Genomic DNA, 12,492 nt, shown 5'->3' with positions numbered 1-12,492 from the left:
TCGAGGAAACCATCGTCAACCCGACCACGACGACGGCCACAGATACGGGCAGACGAAGCCCAATCACATCAAACAATGGCAGGGAAGGGCATTCGAGGTCTCCATGAGGCCATGACGAGGTTGAACCTGTCCGCGGGTGTCACCAAGTCGGCGAGCACGACCTTCACGCGATCCATGGCCACCGAGGTGCCTCTGCCGCAGATGACAACCACCTTCAAGGCCGCCCCCAAGATCTCCACCGACGCCTGGGCACCACGTACGTCTCTGGTCTTCTGGAGACGTTGACGAGACTGCCGAACGCGCTGGCTAACCCGTCTTGCAGTATCCACCGTCCCCGTCACGATCCACGCCTTCCCGACCCTCGCCCCCCGCGCCCTCGAGTCCTACTCTACAAAACACCTCTACCTCCCGCTCCGGCGCGACCTCCTCCACCTCGCCGTCATCTACGAGGGTGACTCCCACCGCCAAGGTACGGGCTCGACCAAGACGCGCTGGGAGGTCCACGGCTCGCACCGCAAGGTGCACCCGCAAAAGGGCCTCGGCCGCGCCCGCGTCGGCACGAAGCAGTCGCCCATCCGCCGCGGCGGCGGCGTCTCCCACGGCCCCAAGCCGCGCGACTTCGCCACGCGCCTCAACCGCAAGGTCTACGACGTCGCCTGGCGCACGGCCCTCAGCTACCGCTACCGCCGCGGCGAGCTCCTCGTCTGCGAGGACGGCATGGAGCTGCCGCTGCCGCGCGACTTCACCGACCTCCTGCTCGCCGGCTACGTCGACGAGCCCGTCGCCCGCCAGTACCGCCGCAAGTGGACCGAGCAGGTCCTCGCCGCCAACGCCTGGGGCCGCGCCGACGGCCGCACCCTCTTCGTCACGGCCGACAAGAGGCCGCTGCTGTTCGACTCGATGGTCGACGCCGGCATGCACGGCCGCTGCCTCGAGGTCGGCGACGTCGACGTCAAGGACCTGCTCGAGGAGGGCCGTGTCGTCATTGAGCGCGCCGCGCTGCGCGAGCTGCTCGAGAGCCACCAGAGCGATCTCGTCAGCAAGATTCTCATCCGCGGCCTCGCCCAGTCGGGACCGGCCATTGGCGAGCCCATCGTCGCGTAAGAGAGAGAGAGAGAGAGCGAGAGAGAGGAGGGAGAGCGCAGCAAGGGGGCGCGATCATGCACAGGCGAATCGCATGACGACGAGTGTAGCAAGCAGCACGTGGCATTTTTCATTGTACCATTACACGGCACGAGGCATAGTACGTTGGGCCGCCAAGGAGAAGACCTCACACGGTCTGGCCTGTTGGAGAGTAGGAGGGAGGGGCGGGGGCTTTCGAAATGACACGCGAGTCTTGTAGGAATAGAGGACTGACTATACGTCCCTTGTACAACTTCACAGCGCGTACTCCCCCATCGTGATGCTCACGTGCCTACCTGATTTTCGCCCACGAGCACCTTCACGTTGCCTCGAACAAGCCATGCATGCATGCCCTTTCGTCAGCGGTCGACCTTGTGTCGAGCCCCTTTCAGCTTCCAAGATCGAGACACGTCGTCAGCTTGTCGTCAGACCCGACCGGAGCGCCGACGAGAGAGCACGCCCATGGCGTCCCCATTGTTTGCCTGCCGCGAGGACCTCCCCCAAAGAGGACCTCCCCAAGAGAGGCATGACACAACGGCACCCAAAAAATCAAACCATGAAGGTGATTCGTCCATGAGCCAAGCGACAACGCATCCCCGGGGGCGGGTGTCGTCTAAAATCTGCCCCCCCCTAATCGCGATCGCAACGCGGCCGCCGATCGCCGTCCACGATCTCGCCCGAGTCATGACCGGGCCAATGAGACGTCGCCAGATCAGGGGTTGCTTGGGGGTTCACCCCGACCAGCCTCATGACGAGCTTACAGGGTCGGCGTGAGGCGTGGCAGCAGGCGCGCGCCATCATTCAAAAAGGCCGCTTGCTGGCGCTTTTGACGAACGTGCTTCATTTTCTGTGCCGAGACTCTTGCGCTACGCCCTGTCCTCTCGCCCCGTGTCAGATGCGCCGCCGGCTGCCTGGGAGCATCGCTTGGCGGTGGATGGGAATGGGGCCGATGACGTCTACGGGGCCCCCGATTTCGTCTGCATTGCAGCAATTCCATGGCATGGAAGCCCGTCACTCGTGCACCAGACCTGATCCAGCGTTATAGCATGGAAGCAGAGAGTTCATGTGCCGCCGACATGGAAAAGAAATAGAGCCACCCTGCTAACAATACCCAGAAACGCCTTTCCATTCATACAAACTCGTCCCTCAAAGGATCCCTATTTCGTCCTCGTCGCCGTTCGAGACGACCCGTCAATTGTTGTACCCTACGCTCAAAGAACACCTCCCTACGAAGATCCCCCTTATCGAGGTCCTCTGGGTATCCCATTCCAAACCTGTAATTCTCATCGAAACGCTAAAACGCCATGGATACCAGGTCCAGAGGCCACGGACTGTTACCGTTTCTCTCTTGCGCCGGCTGACACCAACTCCAGTGTCGTGGTATACGTCTTTTCAACCCCTCAAGCCCGAGTCCGAGTCCAGTGGTCGAACGTTGTTACGTGCCCATTGGCCGTACTGCTTTCTGCTTCGTCGTTCTGTGTTATTTCCTTTTGTGCTTTTACGCCCGGAGATTGGTGCCGCGATGATGCGTCGCCTTGCGAGCTTAGCCTCGATCACAGGCTCACGAGGTTTCTTCGAAGATGCTGTCCGGCATGTGATCATAGTTGATATGCCCGCCTCCCACAACGCCAGAGGTCACCGCCGCCAGATTTGGATCCATGGGCATGGAACCCATTGATAGATGAGTTGGAGGCCCCGCTGCAATTCAAGGCACTCGCATCAGTTTCCCATAACTCGGACGGATGAGGGGGTGGTTGGTCAGAGACATACCCAAGTGGTTAGGAGGCAGGGTCATTGCCCCTGGAGGCAGCTGCTGCTCGGAGGGCAAAGTGGCCCCGTGAGCCGGGTTGAACCTCTTGCTCGAGTTCTGCGCAAACCGCCTCGCTTCAGCCTCGAGCCAGAGATCGATGTTGCGGTCGTTGCAGGGTGCGTGCGACATGAGCTGATCCTTGAGCCTGGTGATTTCGCCCAGCAGCCCATTGTACTCGGCATGCAACTGCATGTTGTGGTTCTCCAGTTCCTGCTTTGTGTCCTGCAGTTCACTCATCCACTCCTTCTTCTTCTGTCGGCATTTGCTCGCGGCCACTCGATTTCTCTGCAAGAAAATATCACGCTTGGGGTCGTCTTGCGTAGACGGCACCGAGCTGGCCGAACTCTTCTTTCGCTTGTGCTGTTTTTTCGGAAGGGCTGGAGGGGGTTCGGCAGAGGGGTCGGTCGATCTGCTCGACGCCTGTACCAGAGCGGGAGGCGTCGACCGCTGTGTGGAAGACGCCTGCGAGTCCACCGTGGCTGTCGAGCCCCGGGTGTGTCTTTGGGACCGGCGGTTCCTCAGATTCATCGTGTCGGTTTCCAGGTTTGGTTGTGCAGGGTCGTCTTCGATGTTCGATGCTGTCCTTTGCGCGGAGCTCTTCGATGCCTGCAGTTGTGCCGCCAGCAGTACCTCGTTTGGTTGGTTGAGGAAGAACGTGGTATCGTCGACGCCTGGTTCTGTCTTGAGGCCGGGTATGCTTTCGGTGTCGAAATATCCGTCGCGGCCCGGATCGTCGTATGCCGCTTCGTTGAAGAACTGGGAAGGAGTGTCCATGGGGGGCTGTAAGCGCTGGACCTTACTGGGGCAACAAAGTCTGCCGTTGTTGAAGATGGCGAGGACCAATCTCTGCGACCAGAGTTGGACGCTCGAATGCAGTTGGAATATCCTCAACGTGACACGAGACAGGCTGAAGGAGCGGCACAGCACAGCCTTGTCAAGAAGCCACGGGCGTGCTGAGACGGTCACGGAGCCAACTCAGTGGTCGAGCGTTCGAGTCGAATGGCTCACCAGTGGAAAGACCTGGGGCGTAATTAGCAAAATGAATGATTTGCTGGTCGACAATGGCGAAGAGCGCCCGCACAAGTGAGGGGTCGCGGCGACAAGTCGGGAGCAAGACCTAGATGCAAATTGGCAACGACGAAAGGGAATGCAGCAGTGCGAACGACAACACAAGAAAGGGCACGACTGGACGGGTGAGGAGGAGGAGTATTCCACGGCGCAGAAGACGGGCAGAGCAATGCAGCGCACAGCATGCACCCAGGGGAAGCAAGTGATACGCGGAACACCGTTTGCGCTTGAGATGAAGTGGGCTCGCTGCCACGCTGAGGCGGGGGGGCGATGTCTAGATCAACCCGATGCGGATGCGCAGCGAGACAAGTCGACCATGGCGACACATACGGGCCAAGCTTTCGACTCAAGGGGTGCAGGCAGGGCAATTGAAGATGAGGCTGGCACGTGTGGGCAAACAGACTTTTGCTCCCCAAAGGCAACAGACAATGCTGGCAACCCGAGTTTGTGAAGCGCAAGGAGAGGGGAGCAAAATACGGGCAGGGTGCTGTACCGTACCTGTTTGGTGATGGATCGGAGTCAAACCCGGGCCCGCGGCTGGGCGTATGACCAGTTCTCGGCAGCGGCACGACGGCGCTGTGGAGGATCAAGTCAAGAAGAGTAGGAGGCGGCTGCAGCGAAAGCGAAGGGCAAGGAAATGTTGGAATGTGGCTCGGCGACCTGGACGCGGGAAAGATCTCTGGAGACAGCGGGAGGGTCGTCGTCGCAACGATTGCTGGGATGCGAGTGCTTCGTGTGCTCAATGTGAACAAGGGCGCGGCGCGTGGTTCGAGAGAGACGAGGCCGGGGAGCGAATAAACAACAGACCGGAGATGAATCCGTAGATGAAGAGGGAAAGATGTTGATGGGAAGCAGGAAGGGAAAGCGACAGAGATGATCAGCGAGGGGAGGGGACTTCTACTCCGTTGAAGTTGGTTTCCAATGTGGTGAACAACCTGGCAGGCGATACCTGACTCCTGCCTACCTACCTTTCTTCACTCAGGATTCTTCAGCTGCTTGCCTACCATCCTAGGTAGGTACCTAGGTAGGTATGGTAAGGTACGGTGACCAGGTAGACGGCCGTAATCTACCTTGAGGTACCTTACCTACCTACCTACCTTGCCCATCTCTCTCGACCTGCCCGTCCATTCCTTAGGTGCGGTACGGTACGGTACGGTACCTCGTTGGCGTACCAGCTACGGGGTGCGTCCTGCGCCCCGACAAGTTACCAATAGGCCCAGCGCGCCAACCCGCCACCGAGCGAGGTGAGGTGGGCGAGAGCTCCAGTGGAGCAATCACGCAGCCCCAAGGCGACGAACAATCAAGGCAACAGAGGGGCCAAAGACTCGAAAGGGCACATTGTGAACGGGCCCTGCAGGCGTGGACAGGAGGAACAGCTCCGGGGGGGCACCTTGGTGCTTTTGGTGCTTTGGTGCTTTAGGTGGAGCTGAGTAGACGGATGGATGTACTGTACACCCTGGGACTTGCAGGCTTGCGACCTTTCTCTGAGAAGCAAGTGGCTGCTGTGCCTGCTCTCGTTTCCCGCTGCGTTGAATCGAGGGGACCTTGTGCTCCTGTTCTGTTTCGGGGAGGGGTGGGTGCTCTTCGCTCTCGCCCGTCTGCTCGCTAGCGACCCGAAGCCTTACAATGCTGCACTTGGCAACCCTACCTACCGTGTTCGGACTGGCGGGCTTTGTCGCATGGGATTTCGGCGAGGGGAGGCAAAACAGCATGGGCATTGTGCTGTCGCCTGTTTGGCTGGGCTCGCTAGCTGGCTGGCTGGCTGGCTGGCTAGCCATTTTGCCACTGGGAGGGACGGCATTTAGCTCTGGCGCAAAGGGAGGTACCCTCTGTAAGGCAGCACGGGTGTGGGTGGTGGTGGTGGTGGGCCCCCCCCCCCCCGCCCAAGCGTCGAGGCGCCGTCTTGAACAGTGCCTAGGGGAGCTTGGGGATTGGGGAGTCAGCGTCCAAGGGAAGCTAAGCCGCCCCCCCCACCGTAACAAGACCCATCAGGGGATGGCGAGGAACGGCTCCGGCTCGCCGTCAACGCCTCGTCTCGTCAGTCCCCCATCCCAGAAACCTTGCCAAGGCGGCCAAAGGATGAAAGACCTGCCGTGTGTGGTGTGCCTGGGGGCTCGAGAGGAGGGGAGACAACAGCAGCGCCTGAGCAGCCAGAGCACGCGCGTGTGGAGAACCGGAACTGGGCCGTGGCTATCCCCACCCACCCACTCACCAGCGCGTGATGGCAGTTTTAGTAGTGAGCGCAACGGAGACGGGGACGGCGGTGGACTCTTGCCGTCCCAAAAACGATGACCCGGACTGGTGCTGGACGCAGTCGCCGAGGACTTTGCTCCGCGAGGTCCCCACTGTACCCACCAACTCCCAGGCCACAGCTTACAGCGTTGTTTGTCTCTCCGTCTCAGCCTTGCTGTCATGGGCTCATTTGCATCCTTTTGCGTTATGCTGGCACCTCTTGGCCAGGCATCGTGCCGTCGAGTTCAAAACGGCCACGAGAGTAACCGGCCACGAGAGTAACCGGCCACGAGAGTAACCAGCCACGAGAGCAACCAGCCACGACGAGACAGACGACCAAGTATCGAATATATGTGCCTCTGACACCATTTCATCAAAAGAAAGTTTCACCTCGAGGAAAGAAATTCAGGGCCCATGCCGTCATCATGACGACGCATGGGAAAGGTAGTTCTGGTCGTCGCGATGCTCACTGTTCACTGGCGTCAGCTTGTGGAGAACGATCCGCTGTTCTTCTTTTTCACACACAAGTCCTCTCCAATGGAAAGAAACCGACGAACCAGCGACGGCCGAACCGCATCGGCACGGCCGCCGTCTCCGGTTCAGGGCACTCTTGCTGTGACAGCTTCCCTGGCCTGCCTACCTGTCAGCCCGTTTTCTCCGCGGCACGGGCATGGAGACACACCTGACTAATGACAACGGAGCTGACAGGTGCCTCCCGACCAGTCTGATCATGATGTGATAATGAGACTTCGAGTTGTGCGCGGCTCTCCCATGTGGGGTGGGAAAAAGAGAGACGTGCATGGCCATCCCTCCCTGCGATCTGCGCCTAGATGTGACAGGTCGACCCTACTCCTGGCTGCGGTACCGAAGGGTCCTGGGCTGCACGACATGCGACAGCGCTTTTCTGTCCTTGGATCGTCGGCCGGCTGCCAGGTTTCGCCAGGAACCGCGAGTCAAAATCAGGTGATGAGGTGACCGTGGAGGTGCCAAGGGCCCCCATTCTTCGGAGGAGGCTCGGAGACCCTGATGACGTTGTCTGCCATGGAAGAAAAAACAGCACAAAGGAAGAGGAAGACGAAGCGGGCGGCGACCTGGGCCCCAATTGGGCCAGGTTGCGAGTACCGGCACATCGCCGTGGGTTTGATATAACGGATGACAGCAGCGGTGACAGTTCCGATGTAGGTACGTACATGTAAGATGGGCAGCAGGTCGTTGGTGGGGAGGGGAAGGAGACACAGCTTCACGTGATAGCGCGACCGTGCTGCGGGGCTTTCTCCCAGACGCGTAGTAGTTCTGGACTGTTTGCACTCAACGCCAAACGCCAATCCATCGATTAACACCAAGGAACAGAAGCAGCAGACACCCCCAAAAGTAACGAACCAAGCTTAGTCCTGGCCGTTGCACCTCCATTGCCCAAAGAGTATCAATTGAACGGGGAAAAATGGCCGACGCTTCCTCCAACCCGCGTGTCAGTGCGCAGTACCTGGACGCCTATGTTGGTCGCAACGTCATCCTCGTCGGCAAGGTCACCCAGCTCCGAGGCGACACGGCCATCATTGACTCGGATGGCCCTGTGACGGCCATCCTCGACCGCGTGAGTCTGACACCCAAATTCCCATCATGCCCCCGTATCCTGCGAGATCGTGTCGTGCTGACAATGAGACAAGGACGCCCACCTCAACAACGGCAGCGGCGCCCAGGTCATCGGCAAGGTCAACCCCGACCTGTCAATCAAGGTCCTCACCTCCCGAGACCTCGGCCCTGATGTCGACTTCAAGCTCGCCTCGGCCGTCGTCGAGGCGACCCAAAACTTCAAGCCGCTGTTCGTCTACGAAGGAAATTGACCGCTCGAATCCCGCCCATCCTTTCCCGCAGCGTACACACCGCCCTCCTCTGCCGCGTCACGGGCCAGCTCGCAAACGCAGTATCGTATGCCCGCGTCGGCGGCATGGCCAGACAGCAAGCCACACGCATCGAGTCCCCGTGCGACCCAGCCCGACCAAGCCTCTGGGCGCCATCCTATGATCGTGGACATACCACTACGCACAAAACGAGTCGACGAGAAGCAAGCGGTACCACTGACCCCCGATCGTCACCCCCGGCACGGACCCCGACCCTCGGCCCAGGCACGAACGGATAGCGGAAGCGCTTCTGCAGATAGCAGCTGGCAAGATTATGATAATGAAATACAAGCTATTACACCGGAACCGCCCCATCGACGGCGGCTCGACTTGCTCGAGAACGTGATTAGGCGTGCTCAAGCGCCGCAGGTTGAGGATGAGTCGGAGCTGTTCGGAGCCATCTTGGAGGGGATGGGTCGCATGACGGTTACCATGCGGAAGGATTCTGGCGGGCGGTGGCGGATACAGCGGCACTCCAGTACCCTGAGGTGGTTTTAAGAAATCTCACGTCTGCAAATGCTGTGTTGGTTGCGCTACGGTGCCGTGTGTTGCAGCATGGCAGTAGACGGCGTGCCTTGGCCGTGAACAACTGTTGTTGCCCTTGCAAATCCATGATGTGTGTGATGAGTGGCTGACTACATCGTCGTAGTCTTTACTGTAACAGCACACAGACACTCTGGCTTTGCCAATCATGGGCCGGAATCCCGCCATCGGTAGACACCAGGGTCAGAACGATTTCCATGTCAGCGAAGATTGTCACGTCCGCTGAGCTGGCGTGTCTATCGAGTCTTGGGATAGAGTTGCATCGTGACATCACCATTTCCATGCAGCCGGCCTTCACTCGCCCATGCAGCTCACCATGGGTCCCATCATCGGCCGATGTATGTGGTAATCGGTTATTTCTACTCTCCCTCTCGATGCGTAGCGAGACGGACCAAGGTCTAGGGGGGCAGTCGCTCTGTTTACGAGTGTTGCAGCAATAATCACACTTGTAGGTCAATTTCCACAACAGTCTTGAGCGGCTCCGTGTGAGAGCAAAAACAGAGACCCCAGGATAACGACGCAGAACCCCATTTATGTTTCTTCCTGAATCGTGTCCAACAAGATTTTGCTTTCATTGATCAGTGGATGTGCTCTACGTTGCGGTCGCTCTCATCGCCTACGACGATGCACGCATCCAAGCAAACATATCATGCATCCTGAAGGCCTGTCCTGGCGTGAACTCTGTGAGGCTAGAGCAAAATATTAGTAACCTCGCTGAAGACAGCATCGGGACATCAGAAGCTCACCAGGGGTCGCTCGAGTAGTCCATGTAGTTGTGAATAGGGTCAAGGCCCGGCTGCTCGGGACAGCTGTCCTTCTCGACGGGACACCCCGTTGTGGCCACGCTCTCCTGCGGCGTGTCGTCGACCATGTCGCCGCCAAAGGGGTTGCACGTGCTGCCATGGAACGTGTGCAGCAGGCCGAACCAGTGCCCGACCTCGTGCACCGCCGTCTTGCCCTGCACGCCCTCGACGCCGTCGCTCGGCATGGTCGCCGCGAGGATATGGCACGGGTCGTTCCAGATGAACGGGTCCTCGCCGCCGCCGAGAGAGGGCAGGTTGCAGATGCCCGAGACGCCGGGGTCCATGTCCGTGTAGAAGTAGACGTTGAGCGTGCCGTAGTCGCCCGCGCGCGTCGTCCTCACGAACTCTTGGAAGCCCGCGTCCTGACCCAGCGGGCCACGCGCCAGCGCAGCGTCGACGGTCCGCGTCCGGCCCGCGAGCACGAGGTGGATGTTGCTCGGCGCGAACGACTCGGCGAGGACCTTGAACTGCTGCTGCAGCTGCGCCTCCGGGATCAGGTCGTCCTGGCCCTCGGAGACGACGGCGTGCATGTGCACCGGCACCGTGAGGTTCGCCGCTGCCGACTGCCGCCGAACCACCGTGCCGCGCCTCTCCCGCTGCTGGAGCTTGCTGAGGAACGCGAGCGTCGCGGGAGTCGGATCCCCGGTGGCACAGAGGCCCTGACTCGCGACGCCGCCGACGAGGGCGGAGACGATGGGGAGGACAGTAGATAGTTTCATGGCGCCTGGATCTGGGGGTGCTGTGCCTCTGACGCTTTGCGGGAAGAGTAAGAAAAAGGTAGCCGAAGAGATGTGACAGTCTACCCATGGCATGGCACGACGACGCGCGCGCGGAGTTGCTGGCTTTTTAGACCATCATGAGATTCATGCGTTTCTTGTTTCGTTGACCTGCAATACGGGTTGGCCTCGTATCGGCATTGCCATCTCCTCTGTCCTGCCCCTTTTGGCGTCGCGTCCCGGCTTTGGTATCGGCCAAAGTGGCGCCGTTTCCTTGGCGATTCCTTGGAGCCCTTGCAAGCGCATCACCGACAAACCATGTGCTGTCAGATCAGAAAGCAGTGGAATAAATTGTAGTGTATGTGCCTCATCAAATAGACGCCGGGCAATGATCGCGAGCCATTGTCTATGGCCTCAATCGAGGACGAGCACATCGGGCCAAAGATGACCAAGACTGGCGATCTTGGCCTCGTGGCAAGTTTGTTGAGCTCTACGCAAGACTTCGGCAACTCACATCTGGCCTTCCTTCATTGAAGATGCTATGGTATCGAAAGAAAAGTGCCCATCTATGTTTGTGTGCTGTTGATTGGATTTCAATGCTACAGCCTCTCGTGAGTTAGATCTGGCAATCGACTAACAGGCCCTACTCTACAAACAGGGCAAAACTCGTTCACAAGGAGTTAAAGGATGCTTGCAAATGATAAGAAAGACCCGTTGGAAACCGACTCAGACCATGTTGCGAAAGAGAAAAGAATGGATAGCGAATGCCGAAATTTGGCAACATTTTCTACACGAGGGACTCATCAGTCATAACAGGTTCGCATTGCGTGGGAGATCATTCCGAACCGAGATGCTATATCTTGGGGGGGCGGAATAACGCGAAGCGCGGTCATCTGGAGTTGACGCAATGGCATTGGACAGCGACGGCGATCCCTAATCTAATTTATGGCGTCCAGAGCACGGGGCATTACTTTATCTTGAACCTGCAACTTTGTGCGTCGAGGATCGTCAGTCAAGGGGACGAATAGGGGCCTGTGGGGGCTTGTAGACGGACTGATCAGTGATCACCCTCCAGGCATGGCTGGAGCACCTGGGAGCCTGTTCCATAATCAGAACGGAGGTTCTGGCTGGATGACCGGCTTCTTTTCAATCTTCGGAGGCTGACCAGCAGCGTTTCGTTGATTTGGAAGAACGTTGACTGGCCGGCGGTCAAACTCAAACTGCTTTGCTTATGGTGCCCAGACTTATGTTAATGTGAGGACGCTGATCTCTTAGATGAACAACCATCTTGGTCTGCTGCACCACGTTTACGGAATGCACATTGCGACAAGATGATCTGGCGATGCGGCGGCTTGGCAACAATGTCAGTGTATTAAAGAACTCCAGGCCTTCACAATGAACCATCGGCCGACACAGTCGAGTTCTTGTATCCCACAGCCACTTACCGTCTCACTCATCACCATGAAAACCTTTGCCTTCTTGCCGCTGCTATCCTCCGGGGTCTTGGCACACTGTTGGTCTAGATATCCAGTCGCTCCCAAGGACACCATGCTGATGACGCTTCACAGACTTCTTCCCGAACACAGTTGTCGACGGCGTCCAATCCGCCGAGTGGGAGTTCATCCGTGAAACGAACAACAACCCCGGCGCCGAGCCTGTGGAAGACCTGTCGTCCACTTTCCTCCGCTGTTTCGAGAAACCCGGGCGCCCGCCCTCGGCTGTCCTCCCGGTCACAGCTGGCTCAACTGTTGGCTTTACATCCAGCAACAGCATGGGCCATCCAGGTCCCGTTCTCTTCTACATGGCGCGCGTGCCTGACGGGGAGGACGTCACGACCTGGGACCCCGTCGGTGACGTATGGTTCAAGATTGACCAGCACGGCGACCTCGGCGGCCCATATCCCGCCTTCGAGACGGAAATGCGAGAGATTTCGACAACCATCCCCAAGACACTGCCCAACGGTGACTACCTACTGAGGGCGGAGCACATCGGCCTGCACGCGTATGGGACGCCCCAATTCTACATTGCGTGCGCGCAAGTCGAGGTTTCCGGCGGTGGCAACGGAACACCGGGGCCGCTGGTCGCGTTTCCCGGCGAGTATTCAAAGGAGGATCCAGGTCTGGCTGTCAACATTTACGCCGCAAGCCAGCCATATGAGTATCCGGGGCCGGAGGTGTGGTCGGGATGAGCAGACCGGCAGCGGTACGAATCCTGCGACGTGCAATGAGATAAACATGGCCATGTCTATTGATAAGATGTATATATGTATGTATGCGTTGTCATATACAAGCAAAGAT

At 58.7% G+C, this 12,492-nt stretch overlaps 5 protein-coding genes across 5 annotated transcripts; 3 read left to right on the top strand and 2 right to left on the bottom strand.

Annotated features, from left to right (window-relative positions):
* Positions 1–75: 75 nt before the first annotated feature.
* Positions 76–1,104, top strand: YML6 (54S ribosomal protein, mitochondrial; the record flags this gene model as incomplete). Its single annotated transcript, XM_028643529.1, has 2 exons — positions 76–256; positions 323–1,104. The coding sequence occupies 2 exons, from the start codon at positions 76–78 to the stop codon at positions 1,102–1,104; spliced, it is 963 nt and encodes a 320-aa protein (XP_028492921.1).
* A 1,723-nt stretch (positions 1,105–2,827) lies between these two features.
* On the bottom strand, positions 2,828–3,706 carry D7B24_009454 (uncharacterized protein; the record flags this gene model as incomplete). The annotated part of the gene is made up of 1 exon (XM_028643528.1): positions 2,828–3,706. The coding sequence occupies one exon, from the start codon at positions 3,704–3,706 to the stop codon at positions 2,828–2,830; it is 879 nt and encodes a 292-aa protein (XP_028492920.1).
* Positions 3,707–7,673: 3,967 nt separating this feature from the next.
* D7B24_009453 (uncharacterized protein) lies at positions 7,674–8,076 on the top strand (the record flags this gene model as incomplete). The annotated part of the gene is made up of 2 exons (XM_028643527.1): positions 7,674–7,826; positions 7,900–8,076. 2 exons carry the CDS (start codon positions 7,674–7,676, stop codon positions 8,074–8,076), a joined length of 330 nt encoding a protein of 109 aa, XP_028492919.1.
* Positions 8,077–9,292: 1,216 nt separating this feature from the next.
* D7B24_009452 (uncharacterized protein) lies at positions 9,293–10,198 on the bottom strand (the record flags this gene model as incomplete). Its single annotated transcript, XM_028643526.1, has 2 exons — positions 9,293–9,365; positions 9,423–10,198. The coding sequence occupies 2 exons, from the start codon at positions 10,196–10,198 to the stop codon at positions 9,293–9,295; spliced, it is 849 nt and encodes a 282-aa protein (XP_028492918.1).
* A 1,458-nt stretch (positions 10,199–11,656) lies between these two features.
* On the top strand, positions 11,657–12,383 carry D7B24_009451 (uncharacterized protein; the record flags this gene model as incomplete). The annotated part of the gene is made up of 2 exons (XM_028643525.1): positions 11,657–11,708; positions 11,764–12,383. 2 exons carry the CDS (start codon positions 11,657–11,659, stop codon positions 12,381–12,383), a joined length of 672 nt encoding a protein of 223 aa, XP_028492917.1.
* Between the last annotated feature and the right edge of the window lie 109 nt (positions 12,384–12,492).

The sequence above is a fragment of the Verticillium nonalfalfae genome (genome assembly GCF_003724135.2).
Source record: "Verticillium nonalfalfae strain VnAa140/NRRL 66861 chromosome Unknown scaffold_94, whole genome shotgun sequence".
Classification (NCBI taxonomy): Eukaryota; Fungi; Ascomycota; class Sordariomycetes; order Glomerellales; family Plectosphaerellaceae; genus Verticillium; species Verticillium nonalfalfae.
Note: the sequence above shows the minus strand (reverse complement) of the source record. Positions and strands in the feature narration are given on the sequence as shown.